The 16,593-nt window shown below is 39.7% G+C and overlaps 1 protein-coding gene across 2 annotated transcripts in view; it reads right to left on the reverse strand.

Moving 5' to 3' along the window:
- Positions 1-2,660: 2,660 nt before the first annotated feature.
- Positions 2,661-16,593, reverse strand: part of mkln1 (muskelin 1, intracellular mediator containing kelch motifs) — a 28,225-nt gene continuing 14,292 nt past the window's right edge. The window contains exons 10-19 of one of the 2 annotated variants that reach the window (XR_004558641.1): positions 16,365-16,577; positions 15,327-15,548; positions 14,372-14,501; positions 13,298-13,445; positions 12,761-12,875; positions 12,248-12,387; positions 8,864-8,966; positions 8,426-8,480; positions 7,255-7,519; positions 2,661-7,211 (exon numbers count right to left, since the gene is read on the reverse strand). Coding sequence is in view for 1 of the 2 variants with exons in the window: in XM_034162917.1 (XP_034018808.1) it covers positions 7,398-7,519; positions 8,426-8,480; positions 8,864-8,966; positions 12,248-12,387; positions 12,761-12,875; positions 13,298-13,445; positions 14,372-14,501; positions 15,327-15,548; positions 16,365-16,577 (1,248 nt within the window). In the remaining variant the exon portion in view is untranslated. Of the gene's footprint in view, positions 7,520-8,425; positions 8,481-8,863; positions 8,967-12,247; positions 12,388-12,760; positions 12,876-13,297; positions 13,446-14,371; positions 14,502-15,326; positions 15,549-16,364; positions 16,578-16,593 lie in introns of both variants that reach the window. The other variant, XM_034162917.1, reaches the window with a different exon arrangement.

The raw sequence follows: 16,593 nt of genomic DNA on the forward strand, positions 1-16,593 counted from the left end.
TGTGTGAAGTAATGACTACAAACTGATGTTTTGGCAAAATGCTGTAACCTACATTAGCTTTCTGAAAAGGTATTTTAAAAGCACCAAGCAGGGTAATGTGGAAAAATACTGCTTGATTTTTTTTTTTTAGTGTGACATTTTCATAACAGTCCTGAAATTAAGAGTCATAACTCTATAACCTTTATCTTTAATAGGTCTTTTGTTGTTTTAATGTATTTAAAGATCCTTAACAAAAGAAAAAAATCATCTTTCCAAGTTTAAGAATGAAATTGTGTTCATGCATATATTAAACATCAATGCACCTAAAACAATCAAAGCCCCGTTTTCACGATCAGCCAAATATCACCGGTAAGAGGATTTTTTTTTTTTACATCGTTAATATGTGTTGTGTATTTGACAAGGACACTGTAAATAGATTTTCACTGTTGTTGCTCGAGAGGAGTCAAACATTCCATATTTGGGATCATGTTTATTTGAAAATCTTACTTTCTCTCCTTGAAACCAATGAAGAAGTTAATATATTGATTAACTTTTACAAAACAATCAGCACTCCAACTCCACCTTTGTCTTTGTGTGTTTCACTTTAATTCTACCCATGTCCTTTTCACCAAAGTATTGTTAGCACTGTTTCACTGTTTGTATTTATGTTTGTTTTTCCCACGAGGACAAACAACAGGGGTCTGAAACACTGGAAGCTGTAAATTGTCAACTGTCTCGCAGTTATAATCGGGATGGTTGTGTTGTTTCAAGGTTTGCAAATAAAATGTTTTCCTCAGTTTTGGGTCTGTCTGTCATACCTGTGCTAAGCCACTAGAGGGCGGAAAAACCCATTGAGGCAACAGATAGGAAAAGCTGAACAAAATACAATCTTTATTCATTATGTACATTACATACAGTGCAATACTACAAGATTATCTACACATTCACGTTATTCACAGAGTAGCGCTCACCGTTCAGAACTCCCAAAAGAAGAGCGAGGTGGCCCAAAGAGAGAAATTAAAGAGGAACGCAGAATGACTTATGCTTAGTGAAAAACTGTACTTGAAATTTCACATCTTTTTTTTTTTTTTTTTTTTTAAGAGGAAATCCTCCTCTGTTCCACTCCACCATGAAACTGTGCAACTGGTGATGCAACAACACCTCCAATCACAGCTACAGACACCTATGTCTTGGTGGCTTCCCTCATAGTTGTCTTCTTGCACAGTAAAGTACAACATGTTTTCACAGGCTTGAAAGAGCATAATTTTTGAACATTTTAATATAGCAAAGCCTTATTTATTTGTAAATTTGATGTCATAAAAGTTTAAAGCAAGTAAAAGCCGACACCACTGTAGCTGTCTATCACAGTATACGAGGAAGCAAATAAAGAAAGTGAGTTGGCAGTGGAGATGTTCAGCTTTGTTAAACTCATCTACGATGAAGCTGAGACAAGTGAAATGATGTATGTATAGGCTCCATTCACAGCCACTTATGTTCATCACTCTTTCAGAGTAGTCATGTCTTGGTGGCTTCCTTCACCACTTTCCAAAATTTGTTTTTGAAGCTCACCTATGACCCATTTTACACAGATTTACCATCCTGTTTCCTTAATTATAATGTCCTGTGATAGACAGCTTAAAAGTAAAAATGTTGTCCTGTGTGTGTGCGCACACACACACACACACACACACACACACACACACACACACACACACACACACACACACACACACACACACACACACACACACACACACACACACACACACACACACACACACACACACGAGGGTAGGCTGAAAAGTTCTAAGGCTCACTATAATACAGTTAATGCATTACTCCTTCATGGGGAGCCTTAGAACTTTTCAGCCTACCCTCGTATATGGGTGATTCCTTCACTACGGGCACTATTGGCCTTGTAAATGTAATTTCCACCACACCATTGCCTTACAATATAAAGCGCCTTGGGGCAACTGTTTGTGATTTGGCGCTATATACATGTGCTCTGATGTCACTGTTTATCTCCATAGAAACTACCCAAACAATCTTTCATACAAACTGTTTAAAGGGACATTACAGTGTTGTGGTGGAAATTACGGCAATAGTGTGGGACAACTACATTTTGTTTAAAAAAAATTACAACAGTTGTATGACACTGAATACCCCAATTATGTTTTGATTATTTTACTGATATTTTATAACATTAGAAAAAATGTTTCTTTACCATTCATTTTTATTATTGAAGATCAAAAGTCTGGGTGTGGGACAAGCACAAAACGGCAATATTTGCATATAATGATGCTGAAAAAAGGTGAAAAAGTCATCATAGACTACTAGAACAAATTTCTTAACACATTCATTGTAAAGATAACTATAAAAGTGTGAAATTTCCCCTTTTTTCTGTTTTTCATACAATATGATCAAAGGACACAATAAGTGCCCATAGTCTAAGAATCACCCATATATATAAAAACACCGCAACCCAATTGGCTTAACTGCAGTAATTTTATGTCTCCATCCTGATTAATATGTGGAAGAAAACAAACTGTCCAAAACACAAGGTGACGGCGAGTGTGATAACCAGACAAGTGAGGAGGAGGTTATGTACAGTAGTGACGGCTACAGCAGCACAGGACGAGTGATCACAATAAGCAGCATCCTGAGGGGGGGTTTTTGTTTCCCCATTTTATACACAATCGTGCACTTCATGGAGTTCTCTTTGCAGTATAAATACACACAGGAATTTAAAAACTAAATAAAACCAGAGCAGAATAATTGATCCATCATTGTGGCGATGAAACAATGAAGCCACAAAAACTGATGCAGCAGAAGTGATCATGTTTGACACTTGAGAGGAATCATTCTGTTGTTTCCGCATTTATCTTCAGAACACACAAAATTAGACACTGGATAATTGTCAGTGAACATCTTGTGGTTTGTTTTCATGTGTTGACATTTTAAAGTTCCAGTCCAGGTTTCACAGCATGAAATAAAACTGCAGTCTGTGAGCAGTGAAGGAAGCCAACGGTGCCTCTATTTTCTTACGCCAGCGGGTCATGTTTGTTAGCACCGAGCTGTAAGGCAACACGCAAAAGTAGTTTAACGCAGTCATTCCAGTCCCAACCGCTGTGACAAATGAAACTCTCTTAGAACCGTCATGTGCCACGCTTTCCATTTTTAGTGACTAATTTAACTGAACTCCAACTTATAAAGTTGTGATTATGTAGTTGTTATACTAAATGTAGTGACTATTTATGCAAGTCATTGCTTTTTTTCTGATTACTTTAAGATTATAGTGTCATTTTCGCTAAATTTGTATAACAAGCAAGATTAATATATATATTTTTTAAGTAAAAATGTGAAAACTTGGGTAAGTTACTTATTTAAATAGGCACTGTAATAATTAAGGCTACATGACCTAATGGGGTGTGTCATCGTGGCTCCACCCCATCATAACCAGGAATTATGTTGTGATGAAACAGCTTTCCCATGAGGAATAAAAAAAAAAAAATGAAGCAAAAACCAAGAACAACAACATATATAGTTGATCTTATTTGCCCTTTGAACTATCCTGTCAATTTTACAGACATTAAAAAGGCATAAAAATTATTTCTTGCAGTACCATAGATGGTCACTGGTAGCAACATAAACACGTCCAAAACAGAGTCCGACCGATAAGCATTTGGGGGCTGATACGTTACACATATTAGGGAAAGCAAAAAATCTACAATAAATATTAAAAAAGGCAATTATTCCTAACATTTCTTTACCAAACATTTGACAAAAATATAATTGAGGATTGATATTCAAAATTATAAACAAAACCCACAACCAATTAACGTATGTTACACTGCCTTCACGCAGATTGGCAGTCCACATTGCATCGCTTAGCATTTGCCAGCTAGGTGGAGCCAAAGTAAACAGGAAGTCAATTTATGCCCCGCCTAGCTGGCGGCATAACAACCATTTGTCTTTTGTTGCTGTAAAACATCGCACTTAAAGAGACAGTGGCAAAGCAATGAGCTGCCATTCTTTCTCAATCTGAGTGGGGGGTTATAAATTTTAAACAAAACCAATAATATGTAACCAAGTGGTATTGGGGATCCCAGCCGATACTGTCAAACAAACTACATAATGACATTTTTCAACAGCCAAAATGTTCATCTGCATTTTAGTTTTTATTTGGTAAAATAAACATTTTCATATTGGCAAAAATAGCAGATACCGAAATGTTGATGAAAGTTTCATATTGGCTGATTATCGGCCAACCAACATATTGGTCGGGCTCCAGTCCAAAGCCAATTCAGCTAACATCACGTTATGTTAATACCTTGGTATTTCTTCCATTTTTGCAACATGCTAAAATGCTAACACCACACGTATACATCGTAAGTGTACAACGAGGTGGTAAAATATGCAAATATTAGTGTAACACGTCATCATAAATAGCCACCAGAAGAAGAGTCAGTTTAATTGCTGTTTCAGTTAGCATTGGGTTTTCACTCGTATTACATATTTGAGCGTGGAGGTTTTTTTGTTGTTGTTGTTTTTAAGTGTTTGTAAGACATAAATAAGCATTTTAATATTTATCTCAGCAAGTTATAATATGAATAAACCAAATTGCTGAGTAAATATTTCAGCTCTCTGGTTAAACTGCTGATTTTCTGTTTGCCCTCAAAGTTTTTCACAGTGAGACGAATGAAAATCAGCACGTCAAGATTTATGAACGTTGCTAACAGCTGCAGCAAATGCATCTGAGATCACTCAACTAAATATATAAATCACGTAGCATTTTTGGAATGTCACAGTTCGTATGTCGGACCACGAGGGTGTCGGCTTTAAGGTGAAAACACAGGGAAAAAAAGAGAAACAAGATTGATTTCATCTGAGAAATAAAACTAAGATAAAAAAAACAAACAAAAACGTGTGACAGTGCTGTGGAAGACAGTAACTAAAAGCAAACCAAGAGGAAGCACCAATAAATAAAAAAATAATAATGATTTGGTAACAGCAGCGGCAAACCCTGCTTTATTGTCTTTGAGCAACATTCTGAGTAACTGATTAAAGTTAATTAACCAATACAGGCTCACAGGTGACCTTTGACCTTTCTATTCCTGCAGCTATTCGTCTTAATGATTAAGTCTTAAGTCTGGAATCAGTCTTCTGCTCGTTCAGTTCATCACTCCTCAGACAAACAGCATCATCTCCACATTCAGCACGTTCCACCAAATGTACAAACGCAGAATACTTAAGACATTTTTTTTTTTTTTTTTTTTTATGGTCTGTAGCTGCGCCGGTTTCATTGTTTTGCTGCACCTTCTGGGCACAAGAGTCAGAACAATCCGTTTCAAACAATCGAGTTCATCAGATGAAAACTTTTCATGCGCCGTTTCTTAAAATACACGTAGCTGACGTGGAAAACGGCCATGCAGTCGGGTCCTGGACACGTTTCAGCAATGAAAAATGAGTGTGGGCGCCTGAAGTTTCATTTTTATTTATTTATTTTTTTGAGAGCTGGAACCGATTTAGAAAAGCTGATGTTGAGCGGCGTTTCACTCACTGAGGTTACAGGACATCAGCGAGCGCAAACATTTTGCTGCCAGAAAAATAACTGTCCGATTACTTTTGGCATTTAAAATTGGGAGTGCACAAAAGGTGTTGCAATTCCTCCACCGTCCACACGATGTAGATATAATTACGGTCAAATTAAAACCAGCAGTTTCAGATCGCACAGACATTTGCCCAAGCTGGAGGACCAACGCCTCTGTTCGTAACAATCTTCGGTAAAACGTCTGATAACGTCATCACTTTTGCACGTGATCTAAAATGCCAATCAGGCCGACTCACGGTTAAAAAACTGAAAACGTTCCGATGTGGAGGAGCTGATTAAGGCTTCGCCCTTCAGCTGAATGTCTGAGCACCCCCACCAGCCACTGATCTGGTTCATAATACGATGCGTTGCAGGAAATGGTCAATACCAAAAAAAAAAAAAAAAATGTGCAATCTACCATCTTGTGTGCTTACTGTGTACAGAACACATGAACAACTCACTTTACTATGACAACATTTAGACTTTTTTTTTAATAATTTCTTCAATGACTTTCTTTTGTCAATCGGGATTCATCGTATCAGGACAATTTTCAAACCACGTTAGCTTTCAAACTGGTTTTCTGGCATCAGCACAATCACACTCTAGAGCAAACAAAAACATGTGTCTCAATCAAATGTGCCTCAGTCACTCATTTGTGACAACAAGGTACAAACTGGCACTCACGATGAACAGACTAAGTCTGACCCACATCTGCCTTCTTTCATGACCCAAACAGCTGCATGACACTTTGGTAAAGAGTTGGAGAAACCATACGGCAAACGTCCCTCACACCTCCCAACAATATGATCAGGCACAGAATGTAATCTGGTTATATTTATATATTCTGTACACGACCAGAATGAAAGTTACCGTCCAGTCATCACCGAGGTGACGCGTGAATTTATCAGCTGATCATCGCACAGCGTTAGCCACCATCAGTAAGATAAATGCACAGTTACACACATATTAAACCTGATCTTAATTAGTTTTAGAACTATTAAATTTATTGACTCTTCTTGCGCGTTGGGCAGCAGATTTTCTCCGCTGCGTTTTGACACTTTGAAATAAAGAGAAGCCGTAAAAATGGATACCGGCCTTAGCTGGAGGGACGGTAACGTGAGGCATTATTAAAAATGTCGTCTTTCTTCTTCTGGCTGTGAGGATGAAACAATTCTTGCATCAGTTCCACGGCGAGTCTGAACTGTACGTGTCAGTAGATTTGGCCTGTTCAGACGTAATCCGCGTCACGGACCGAACCCGCCGGCATCTCTTCTGGCGTAAACGTGAGGATGCTCTCCTGTGGCGGACTGTGTGCAGACAAAGCACAAATCTGACACTTTAAAGAAAGAAAATGTAAGCAGGAAGTGCTTTGAAATCCTCTTTTGATTTGGGGGTGGTGGGGGAGAGGCATGAAAAACAAACGCAGTGTTTCGCAGAGGTTTGAGAGTTCCGTGCTTCAGGAAAGAGTGCAAATCATCAGAAACAAAACAAAAAGTATTATGCTGTTTTTTTTTTTTGTGAGGCATGTGGGGGGGGGGCATACCTCAGGTCACCTCGGTGTTTCGCTCACAAAGTGCCGTTATATTTCATCCACTGGGTTCTATCATTCATTCACAGCCCTGAACTTGGGCGTGGCCACCACCTGCATGTACCCATTGAGGTAACGCGGTCCGTTTGAGTAAGACGCCACAGGAGGCGGAACATGTTCCAGGTAATTCCACAAGCGGGGGACAAGGGGGGGTTCAGGAGTAGATACGCAACTGGTCTCCATATCGTCCGTCCCAGCGGCTGGATGGGAGGTGTGTGTTTGGAGAGGGAGGGGCAGGGGCTAGAGGGTGATGAGGTCAACCAAATTGCCCTTGGGCGGCGTCATGCTGTCTGGGAAGAAGTTCACCAGTGTGTCGAAGAGCTGCGTTCTCTGTGCGTACGTCTGGTCCACGTCCGAGAATCCTGTGAGGGAGACAAAGGTAAAAGAAGAAAGTGATTTGAAGGGTTGGGGGGGGGTTGCATACTCGTTGGCCAGAAAGCTTTGGCGAGACAAGAAATTTCCAAATGAGAACCATTAAGTGGTGTTTTGCAGCTTTGGCCCAATTAAAAAAAACAAATCTGCTTTCTGTGGAAAATATGGATGGAAATTTAAAATTCTGGCAGCATTAGTTTGCGGAGCCTATGGACCTCCTGTAGTTCACATCGTGGAAACTTGACACTGATCCAATAAGAACCTTTGGAGGAGGAGCCAATTAAAGTAAAGGCTGACTACATCCACAAAAATCCAAGACGCCACATTCCTGCAGTTAATTACTTTAAGACTTCAAATATCAACTTCAATTTGATACGGTGCCCCCGGAGCCCGACACGGTGCCGGACATAAAGAAACACCACAACACTCTACCACCCTCAAACGTGAAGACGACATAGCAAAACTGTCAACACAAATTCACAACTGTATTAATTTAAAGTGGCATCTAGTGGCGAGGCTTCAAACTGCAACCAAACAAATAACTGATGTTGCTGTAAATTCTGTCATGTTGCATTACGTGCTGAATACAAGAAACTCTTAATGACAAATAATAATAAAGGATTGTTTATCGTGTGTGTTTTTAGTGACTTAATATTCTTCTGCAGACTATGACCGGTCATTTCTTCACAGGACAAATACCTCTCTCCAATTTGAAACGTTCACTGCTAACAGGAATTTTCACCCTTTTTAACTTGCAGGAGAGTTTGACTTCTTATGCTGCACTGGAGCACAAGCTCAAAGTAAACATGAGCATGCATTATCATTTGTGTTATTTATTCTGTGTTGAGGTTTAAAGCCAAAGTGGAAGCTTTCCTGCACTCTGATCAGATTCTTACCCAGAGGGATGAAGTCAGAACCGGACTTGAAGAGTGCTGACGGCAGGAGCTGGAACTGAAGCACAGCAAAAACATCTGAGTCACATTCATATCAGACTGAAAAGAAGGAGAAGGGGGAAAAAAATAATTATAAAAGGCACAGTGAGTAAAAGTGGCTGCTGCTGCTGCAGCTGTGCTAAGTCAGTGCACAGACGGGAGCAGAAAACAGTTTCTGAACAGACATCCATCTGGACGGCTGAAAGCCAGAAATTAGCTCTGGCTCCACTAACTGGTACTTTGGATTATTTAAAAAACAGACGTGTTCAATATATTCACTCCCCTCCACGTCTCACTTCTTTGAACCATGTTCCTGTTTCCTGGTAAAGGAATAACTGAAACTCAATGAGACAGAGAGAGAGAGAGAGAGAGAGAGAGAGAGACAGAGAGATATCTGGTTACCTCTTTAGTCTCATCTGGGTCTGTGTGGTCCACAGTTAAGGACAGATCGTTCTGCAGATACTTCAGTGCACTCAGCGGCTCCGACTGGGCCTTTTCCTCAAACCTGAACATCCAAAACGCACTCAAGGTAACAGGACTGCAGTTACATCAACTCACCACACGGGGGCAACACGAGCAAGTACAATCTGATGACAGCCGCTCAGATTTCCTACTGCATTTATCCACAACCGAGTCAAAGGACTTTAATGACATTAAAACTTGATTAAGTTTCCTGGAAGAAGGCATTACTACGATTTACCTCCTCAGTGAATTTCACAGTTCTCTCTTGGGCCTCGGCCAGTCCAAATTTTCATATCTGAGCGCCTCAAACTATTGGCTAATTAAAAGCTTCAGTCACATAACAGTTTAAATGTGAGTATGAGTCATTCTGTCTTGATTCAGAGCCATGCTGTTGCACTGGCTCAGATTTAACATCAACAGAATTATGAAAGTATGGTGAGCCAGGATTTACATTATTAAACTTTATTTAACCAGGTTAGTCCCACTGAGATCCAGATTTCTTTTACAAGGAAGACATGGACAATTAAAAAGTTTCCAATTCACCCAACCTGCATGTCTTTAAATGTGGGTGGAAACCAGAGCACCTGGAGGGAACCCACACAAACACGGGGAGAACATGCAAACTCCACAAAGACAGGCGCCACAGGTGGAAATCAATCATTGAAAAACCATATTTAATGTATATTTTACATTGTATCTTAATCAAACCTTCCTCAATCACCCTCATTTTTGAAAGTGACGTGCAGACTGGCACTCACTATCGCCCCACAACGTTTGAACCAGATCTGATTCAGATTGTGGATTTTGTGGACATTTGAATTTATTGAAAAGCCCATTTGGTGTACATTTTACATTATATCTCAATCAAAAGTGCCTCAATCACTGATTTGTGACAATGGAGGTGCAAACTGGCACTCTCAATGAAGAGACTGTTTGACCCACATCCGCTCCATATGGCAGGTTTTGCGTACAGTAGTGTTCAGAATAATAGTAGTGCTATATGACTAAAAAGATTAATCCAGGTTTTGAGTATATTTCTTATTGTTACATGGGAAACAAGGTACCAGTATATTCAGTAGATTCTCACAAATCCTACAAGACCAAGCATTCATGATATGCACACTCTTAAGGCTATGAAATTGGGCTATTAGTAAAAAAAAAAGTAGAAAAGGGGGTGTTCACAATGATAGTAGCATCTGCTGTTGATGCTACAAACTCAAAACTATTATGTTCAAACTGCTTTTTTAGCAATCCTGTGAATCACTAAACTAGTATTTAGTTGTATAACCACAGTTTTTCATGAATTCTTCACATCTGCGAGGCATTAATTTTGTTGGTTTGGAACCAAGATTTTGCTGGTTTACTAGTGTGCTTGGGGTCATTTTCTTGTTGAAATACCCATTTCAAGGGCATGTCCTCTTCAGCATAAGGCAACACTTCAAGTATTTTGACATATCCAAACTGATCCATGATACCTGGTATGTGATATATAGGCCCAACACCATAGTAGGAGAAACATGCCCATATCATGATGCTTGCACCACCATGCTTCACTGTCTTCACCGTGAACTGTGGCTTAAATTCAGAATTTGGGGTCGTCTCACAAACTGTCTGCGGCCCTTGGACCCAAAAAGAACAATTTTACTCTCTTCAGTCCACAAAATATTCCTCCATTTCTCTTTAGGCCAGTTGATGTGTTCTTTGGCAAATTGTAACCTCTTCTGCACATGTCTTTTATTTAACAGAGGGACTTTGCGGGGGATTCTTGCAAATAAATTAGCTTCACACAGGCATCTTCTAACTGTCACAGCACTTACAGGTAACTCCAGACTGTCTTTGATCATCCTGGAGCTGATCAGTGGGTGAGCCTTTGCCATTCTGGTTATTCTTCTATCCATTTTGATGGTTGTTTTCCGTTTTCTTCCACGCGTCTCTGGTTTTTTTGTCCATTTTAAAGCATTGGAGATCATTGTAGATGAACAGCCTATAGTTTTTTGCACCTGCGTATAAGTTTTCCCCTCTCCAATCAACTTTTTAATGAAACTACGCTGTTCTTCTGAACAATGTCTTGAACATCCCATTTTCCTCAGGCTTTCAAAGAGAAAAGCATGTTCAACAGGTGCTGGCTTCATCCTTAAATAGGGGACACCTGATTCACACCTGTTTGTTTCACAAAATTGATGAACTCACTGACTGAATTCCACACTACTATTACTGTGAACACCTTTTCTACTTTTTTTTACTAATAGACCAATTTCATAGCCTTAAGAGTGTGCATATCATGAATACTTGGTCTTGTTGGATTTGTGAATCTACTGGTACCTTGTTTCCCATGTAACAATAAGAAATATACTCAAAACCTGGATTAATCTTTTTAGTCACATAGCACTACTATTATTCTGAACACTACTGTGTATTTGGTTCTAACATTGAAAAAAGACCTTTTGATCTATATTTTGTATTATAATTTATTTTATGAAAAATCACTTCTAACAGGACTTTCACCTTTCCAAGGTAAAAATTTGTGGAATTGCACTCTATGAGTGCAGTGCTCTAGTTAGGTATGAGCTTGGGGGAAATTTGTGTGCACCCCTCAGAGAGCACTGGTGTTTGTCTGATTGTGTGTCAGCAGAATAATTCAAAAAATAATGAATGGATTTCAACAGAATTTGGTGAGCAGATAGATAATGTTCTGGGAAATAAATGATTACATTTTGAAGGTGGTCAGAATACATTTTGGAACAGACCAAGCAGAATGTTTGGCACTGAGCCACATTTAACTCAAAATGTAATTGATGAAATTTGGTGAAAAGACTGATATTGTTTGAGAAAATAAGATTATTTTTCTTTTGAATTTGGATTTTGGATCAAGAATCTAGAAGCAATTTTAAGCATTATGTGGTCTTGACAGAAGTATGCTCTCTGAAAGCCTTCTCCATCCAAATAAAAACAAATTAAAAAAACAAATAAATTTAAAATATTCTCAAATTTCCACTACATTTTTTAGATTTTTACCTGGGTTGGTATCCATTTGAACTGACATGAAATGACACGGATGTCACCGCATGAAACTATTTGGAAGTATTTTAAAATATCACAGGTGGCATTGACGTTAAAACAATTTTTTCCAAAGGACTGTGACTACGTCCCACCATTTAATGTGGATAGGCCCAGATGGTACCGCATCTAATTAAGAAGGTAAACATCACTTAAAAAGTGCACACAAAAATTTAAGGAAGCAGTTTCCAGAGGAATGCCATGGCTGTGCCTCCTGGAATCAAAGAGGACGGGGAAAAAAAAAAAAAAAAAAAGAGAAAAACAGACCTGTATTTTCTGATTAGATATCTGCAGTGGCGGAGCAGGTACTCCTTGGAGGGTCGACACAATTTTAGGGACCAAAAGTCATCTAGGCGCATTTTAGGAGAACAAGACTTGCCAGGGTTTCCACCAAAAAGGTAATGTACCTGAAAACACAGAAATATAAATATGACTGGAGCAAAACCTTCTTAGCTTCAGGTGATCACGAAATATGTAAAAACCTGAATATATATATTTTAAATCATCTGAGGCCATATTATCATAACTGCAATTTCATTTGACAGATATGACAAAATTGACAGAAGTGCAAAATTCTAAGACAAACTGATTCTCAATGTTTCCTCCTTAATTCTGACTTCTCTTCTCCTCCCACACTGGGAGGAGATGTGAATTGGAATGTCTGACATTTAACTAATAAATTAACAGAATAGGCTGTCCAGAGGGGGAAAAAAGTGCTTTGAAGTGTTACTACGTCAGTGTTTTGTTATGAGATTTGTGCACAGCGTGTGGGTGTGGAACCTTGTGCATCTCATCGTAGACCAGCTGGTGTGCGAAGCGTGGACACGGCTCCTCCTCCTGCAGAGCTTTACTTGGGTTTTCTTTCACTGCCTGATCGTTCTTATAAACGCACGACCTAAACGGGAGCAGACGCACGTTTAAGAGAAAATCCCCCACGGCTGCATTCACACACAAACACACACACTGGGAACACACAGTTCCCCAGTGGAGGGCTGAATGATCGTCAGTTCTGTCTGCAGGGGTCAGGAAACAGTTTGAAACGTGCCACGCTGAGAGTGTGATTGAGGATAACTGCTGATTTATGTGCGTGCACCACTTGCTAGCACGCTTTCTGATTTCTGTTGTGGTGAAGATCTCAAACAGAAAAACCTGACGTGTCAAAGTGCTTCCTGCCTACCTTCATGTGGTGAGATTAGCCTGCTTTTTTTGTTTTTTTTGTCCTGCCTATTAAAACGTGAGCGCTCTCTTCTTCTGGTGCTGAAAAGAACATTGTGACTGCACAGAGCGTTCGTTGACTATGTGCACATGCACACCTACCAGTTGTTGCGGACGATGTCGTAGATCCAGAAGGAGTTACGAACGTTCTCCTCGCGTTTGTCCTTGTCTTTGCTGAGGCCGGACAGGACGTGGATCTCGTTGAGCTCAGGGTCGATGGTGGCTCTCTGAGTAAAGCCCGTCATCGGCACTGCAGGGGAAACAAAAACAGATAAGACGTAACAGTCAAAAACAACAAGGCTGACTCACGATTTGCATCACCAGTCATGGCCACAGCTATCCAGCAGATTTCTATTTGCTTGAGTATTTTTCCCAAAAAGGCCTAGGAAAACCTGTTCGACCTTTGATCCTGCTGAAATCACACCTCAAATACATTTATTCTCATCCATATTAGAAGTAAAGTTCTCAGAAAATAAAGAATCACAGTTGGATTCCCATCATTCATCACATGGTGATGTAATGCAGAAGAGAATAAGAGACAAAGCACTGAAAAGATAACACCCCCATGCATGTGCTACTGCTTAGAAAAAGCTACAGTGAGGTGTCCTCATATGAGCCTGAGATATCACCCGGAAAAACCAAACATCCACAAAACCAGGAGATACGATCTAAACCATTCTGAGGCAACAAAACCAATTTTTAAGTGGTATTATTCTGTAATTGGCACCAACATAGTATGACCATGACCATCAACAATACAAATGGAACACGTGGAAACAGGATTTCTGCCCCTGAGACAAAGTACAGAAGGAACAAATATAACTAAACAGCCTGATTACACTAACAACTGTCTAACATCTGGCAACTTCAAAACAGACCACATTATGTAATCAACAAATAATCATGCTCTACATCTGGCAACCTTAATAGAAATATCAGCCTAGATGGCAACAAAATGCATTTTAGCATTCTAAAAATCAAAGTGGCATCATTTACTTCTACCAAAAGTCCTCTGCACCGCACCCTAAATATAAACTAGACTAAATACTTTTTGCAAAAAACACATTTGACAAATAGCATCTTCATATGAATATTATTTTATACAACAGGCAGTCGGCTGAGAAGGATTTGTGCAAGTAATTAGCTGGTAAATGTATCATGAAGGTTCGGACTTACCCATGCCCGAGTCCTTCTTGGTGCCGTCTGATATTATTTCCACGTGGTCGCCGTCAACATCATAACTGAAAAAATCATTGAGGTAAGTCTTGGACCTCTGACCTCCAAACACGTACAAACAGCGGTTTCTCTGTTGAGGGAAAAAGATGCAGCCTGAGAAGGAGCTGACACTTGAAATAGCCGCAGGAGGAGACATTAGCAGTGGTCTGACAGCATTTCAACTAATTTTATTATTTCACTAAACCACTGAGCCAACTTAATCAGTATTACACATTGAGTACTTGCCCAGCACAAGTACTCAGTTGTCTGATGAATAAGTACACACTGTTGAACTGTCTAAAATTTAGTAAATTTGGCCACATTGGGCACCTGGTATCAAGCAGGCACACCACTTGGCAAAGTATAAGGCTATTGTTTTTTTGCTTCAAAGTTTGCTCTGAATCCCTATGCTCACGTTCAACTTGAACAGGCTTACTCAAGCCTAGAGCAAATTGGTGCAAACTCAGCGTACACTCAGAGTGAACTCTAGGTTTAACTCTTTCTACGCTCAGTATGAAAATTGGACGCAGAACTGCAGCAGGAGTGGGAGTTGGGATTAGGGTAGCCTGGAGTCTGGCCAAGAAATGGAACGGGTTTATCAGACCGTTCCCAACTTACATAGAACCATACAAGAGCACCCACTGGAGAGAACTCTGTGCCAAACGTAGTCAGATGTGAGAGCTGATTTACTGGGCCAATGGACAAAAATCTTTCATGTCTACTCCTCTTTACTGAGCCTCATTAGTTCAGGCAATGCAGTAAGGATTTAAAAAGTCATATTTCTTCGAAGACGTTTAATGTGATGCCACTGTGTTCACTACAGATGCACTGATTACAAACTACTCTGTGAGGTTTACATCACAGCAAAAGGATTCAACAAATAAAGAAAAATCTGTATCCAAAGAAGTCGACTCACTGTGTGAAAGAGCATGCAGTGCCCGATACGGGACTGTACATCCTCTGGACCGGCATTACAAGAATCTTCCCGTAGGAGGCTCCACGATCCAGCCTGGCAGTGGTAGGCATACAAGCCACTAAACTGGGGCTCTGACGTCCGACTGTCCTCTACGCTGCCGTTACACGTCAGAATCCGCCCGCCAAATGTGTAAATCATGTGCTTCTCTGAGTCCATGCACATCTGCAGGAAGAGTGGGAGCAGAGGACAAGGATATCACAGAACAGGAAGGCAGCACAGAGAAGGTTCAAAAAAGGTTTAAAGGAAACAGGGAAAATTTCTGCTTTCTGCCCTTAGTGCTAAAGACTAAAGAGCAAATTTCAACTTCAACTCCAATTTCAAAAGTGCATTCATGTTGTTATTTCACAAATTATATGTATAAAAGTACAAAATGTCCATGATAAAGCCAGCAAAACGTGGATATATTTCATGTCATTTCTTGAACAGCAAGACTCTGCTGTTTTATTACTTTACTTTGTTGTGTTGTTAAGTTTTTTGTTGTACGAAAAAGGAAAATTAATAAAAAGTTGAATGACAAAAAAAGTGTATAAATATTTCTAAATCCTGTGTTCCTGGTGTCAGATTAAGCAAGCTTTTATGTAGCAGCTTCCAATTCGAATTACACAAGGGTTACCACTAGCCAAGCTCCGTGTCCAAGAGAGACTGCTGTGTGGATTGGGATTGCTGTCCGCCCCCTGTACCTAGGATAGCTTCTGTGAGACAAATGTTTTGGTCTTTTTTTATGCTGTATATTTTCAAATAAATAAAATTGTTAATAGCCCAATCAAGGCAGTACTGTAGTTTGAAAAAATAAATAAAAATCAGTGCCTGCTCAGAAACCGTCAAATTTGTGTTCAATAATTCAAATGTAGAAAGGAAAATAAATTGTCCATTTAATATGAAAGAAGCACAAAATACATTTCATTCCACCCTATGAAAGGTAAAAGCTGCGTCATAATAGAAAAAAAGTCAGGGTTGCAAAGACAACATTTTACCTACCTGATGATCAAACACTAACTTCGGCCCTCCATCAGCTGACGTGTCTTCACTGAGTAGCGTCCAGGTGTTGGCATCAATGTCGTAGCGGTAAAAGTCACTCTTCAGAGATTTGCTGTTTCTGACACTAGAGTCGAGGTAACGTCCTAGCGTGTAGATTTGACGCCGCTGGGAGTCGATGCACATCTTATGGCAGGAACGAGCACTCGGACCACTCTGAGTCATACACAGC

This window comes from Thalassophryne amazonica, chromosome 22, assembly GCF_902500255.1.
Source record: "Thalassophryne amazonica chromosome 22, fThaAma1.1, whole genome shotgun sequence".
Classification (NCBI taxonomy): Eukaryota; Metazoa; Chordata; class Actinopteri; order Batrachoidiformes; family Batrachoididae; genus Thalassophryne; species Thalassophryne amazonica.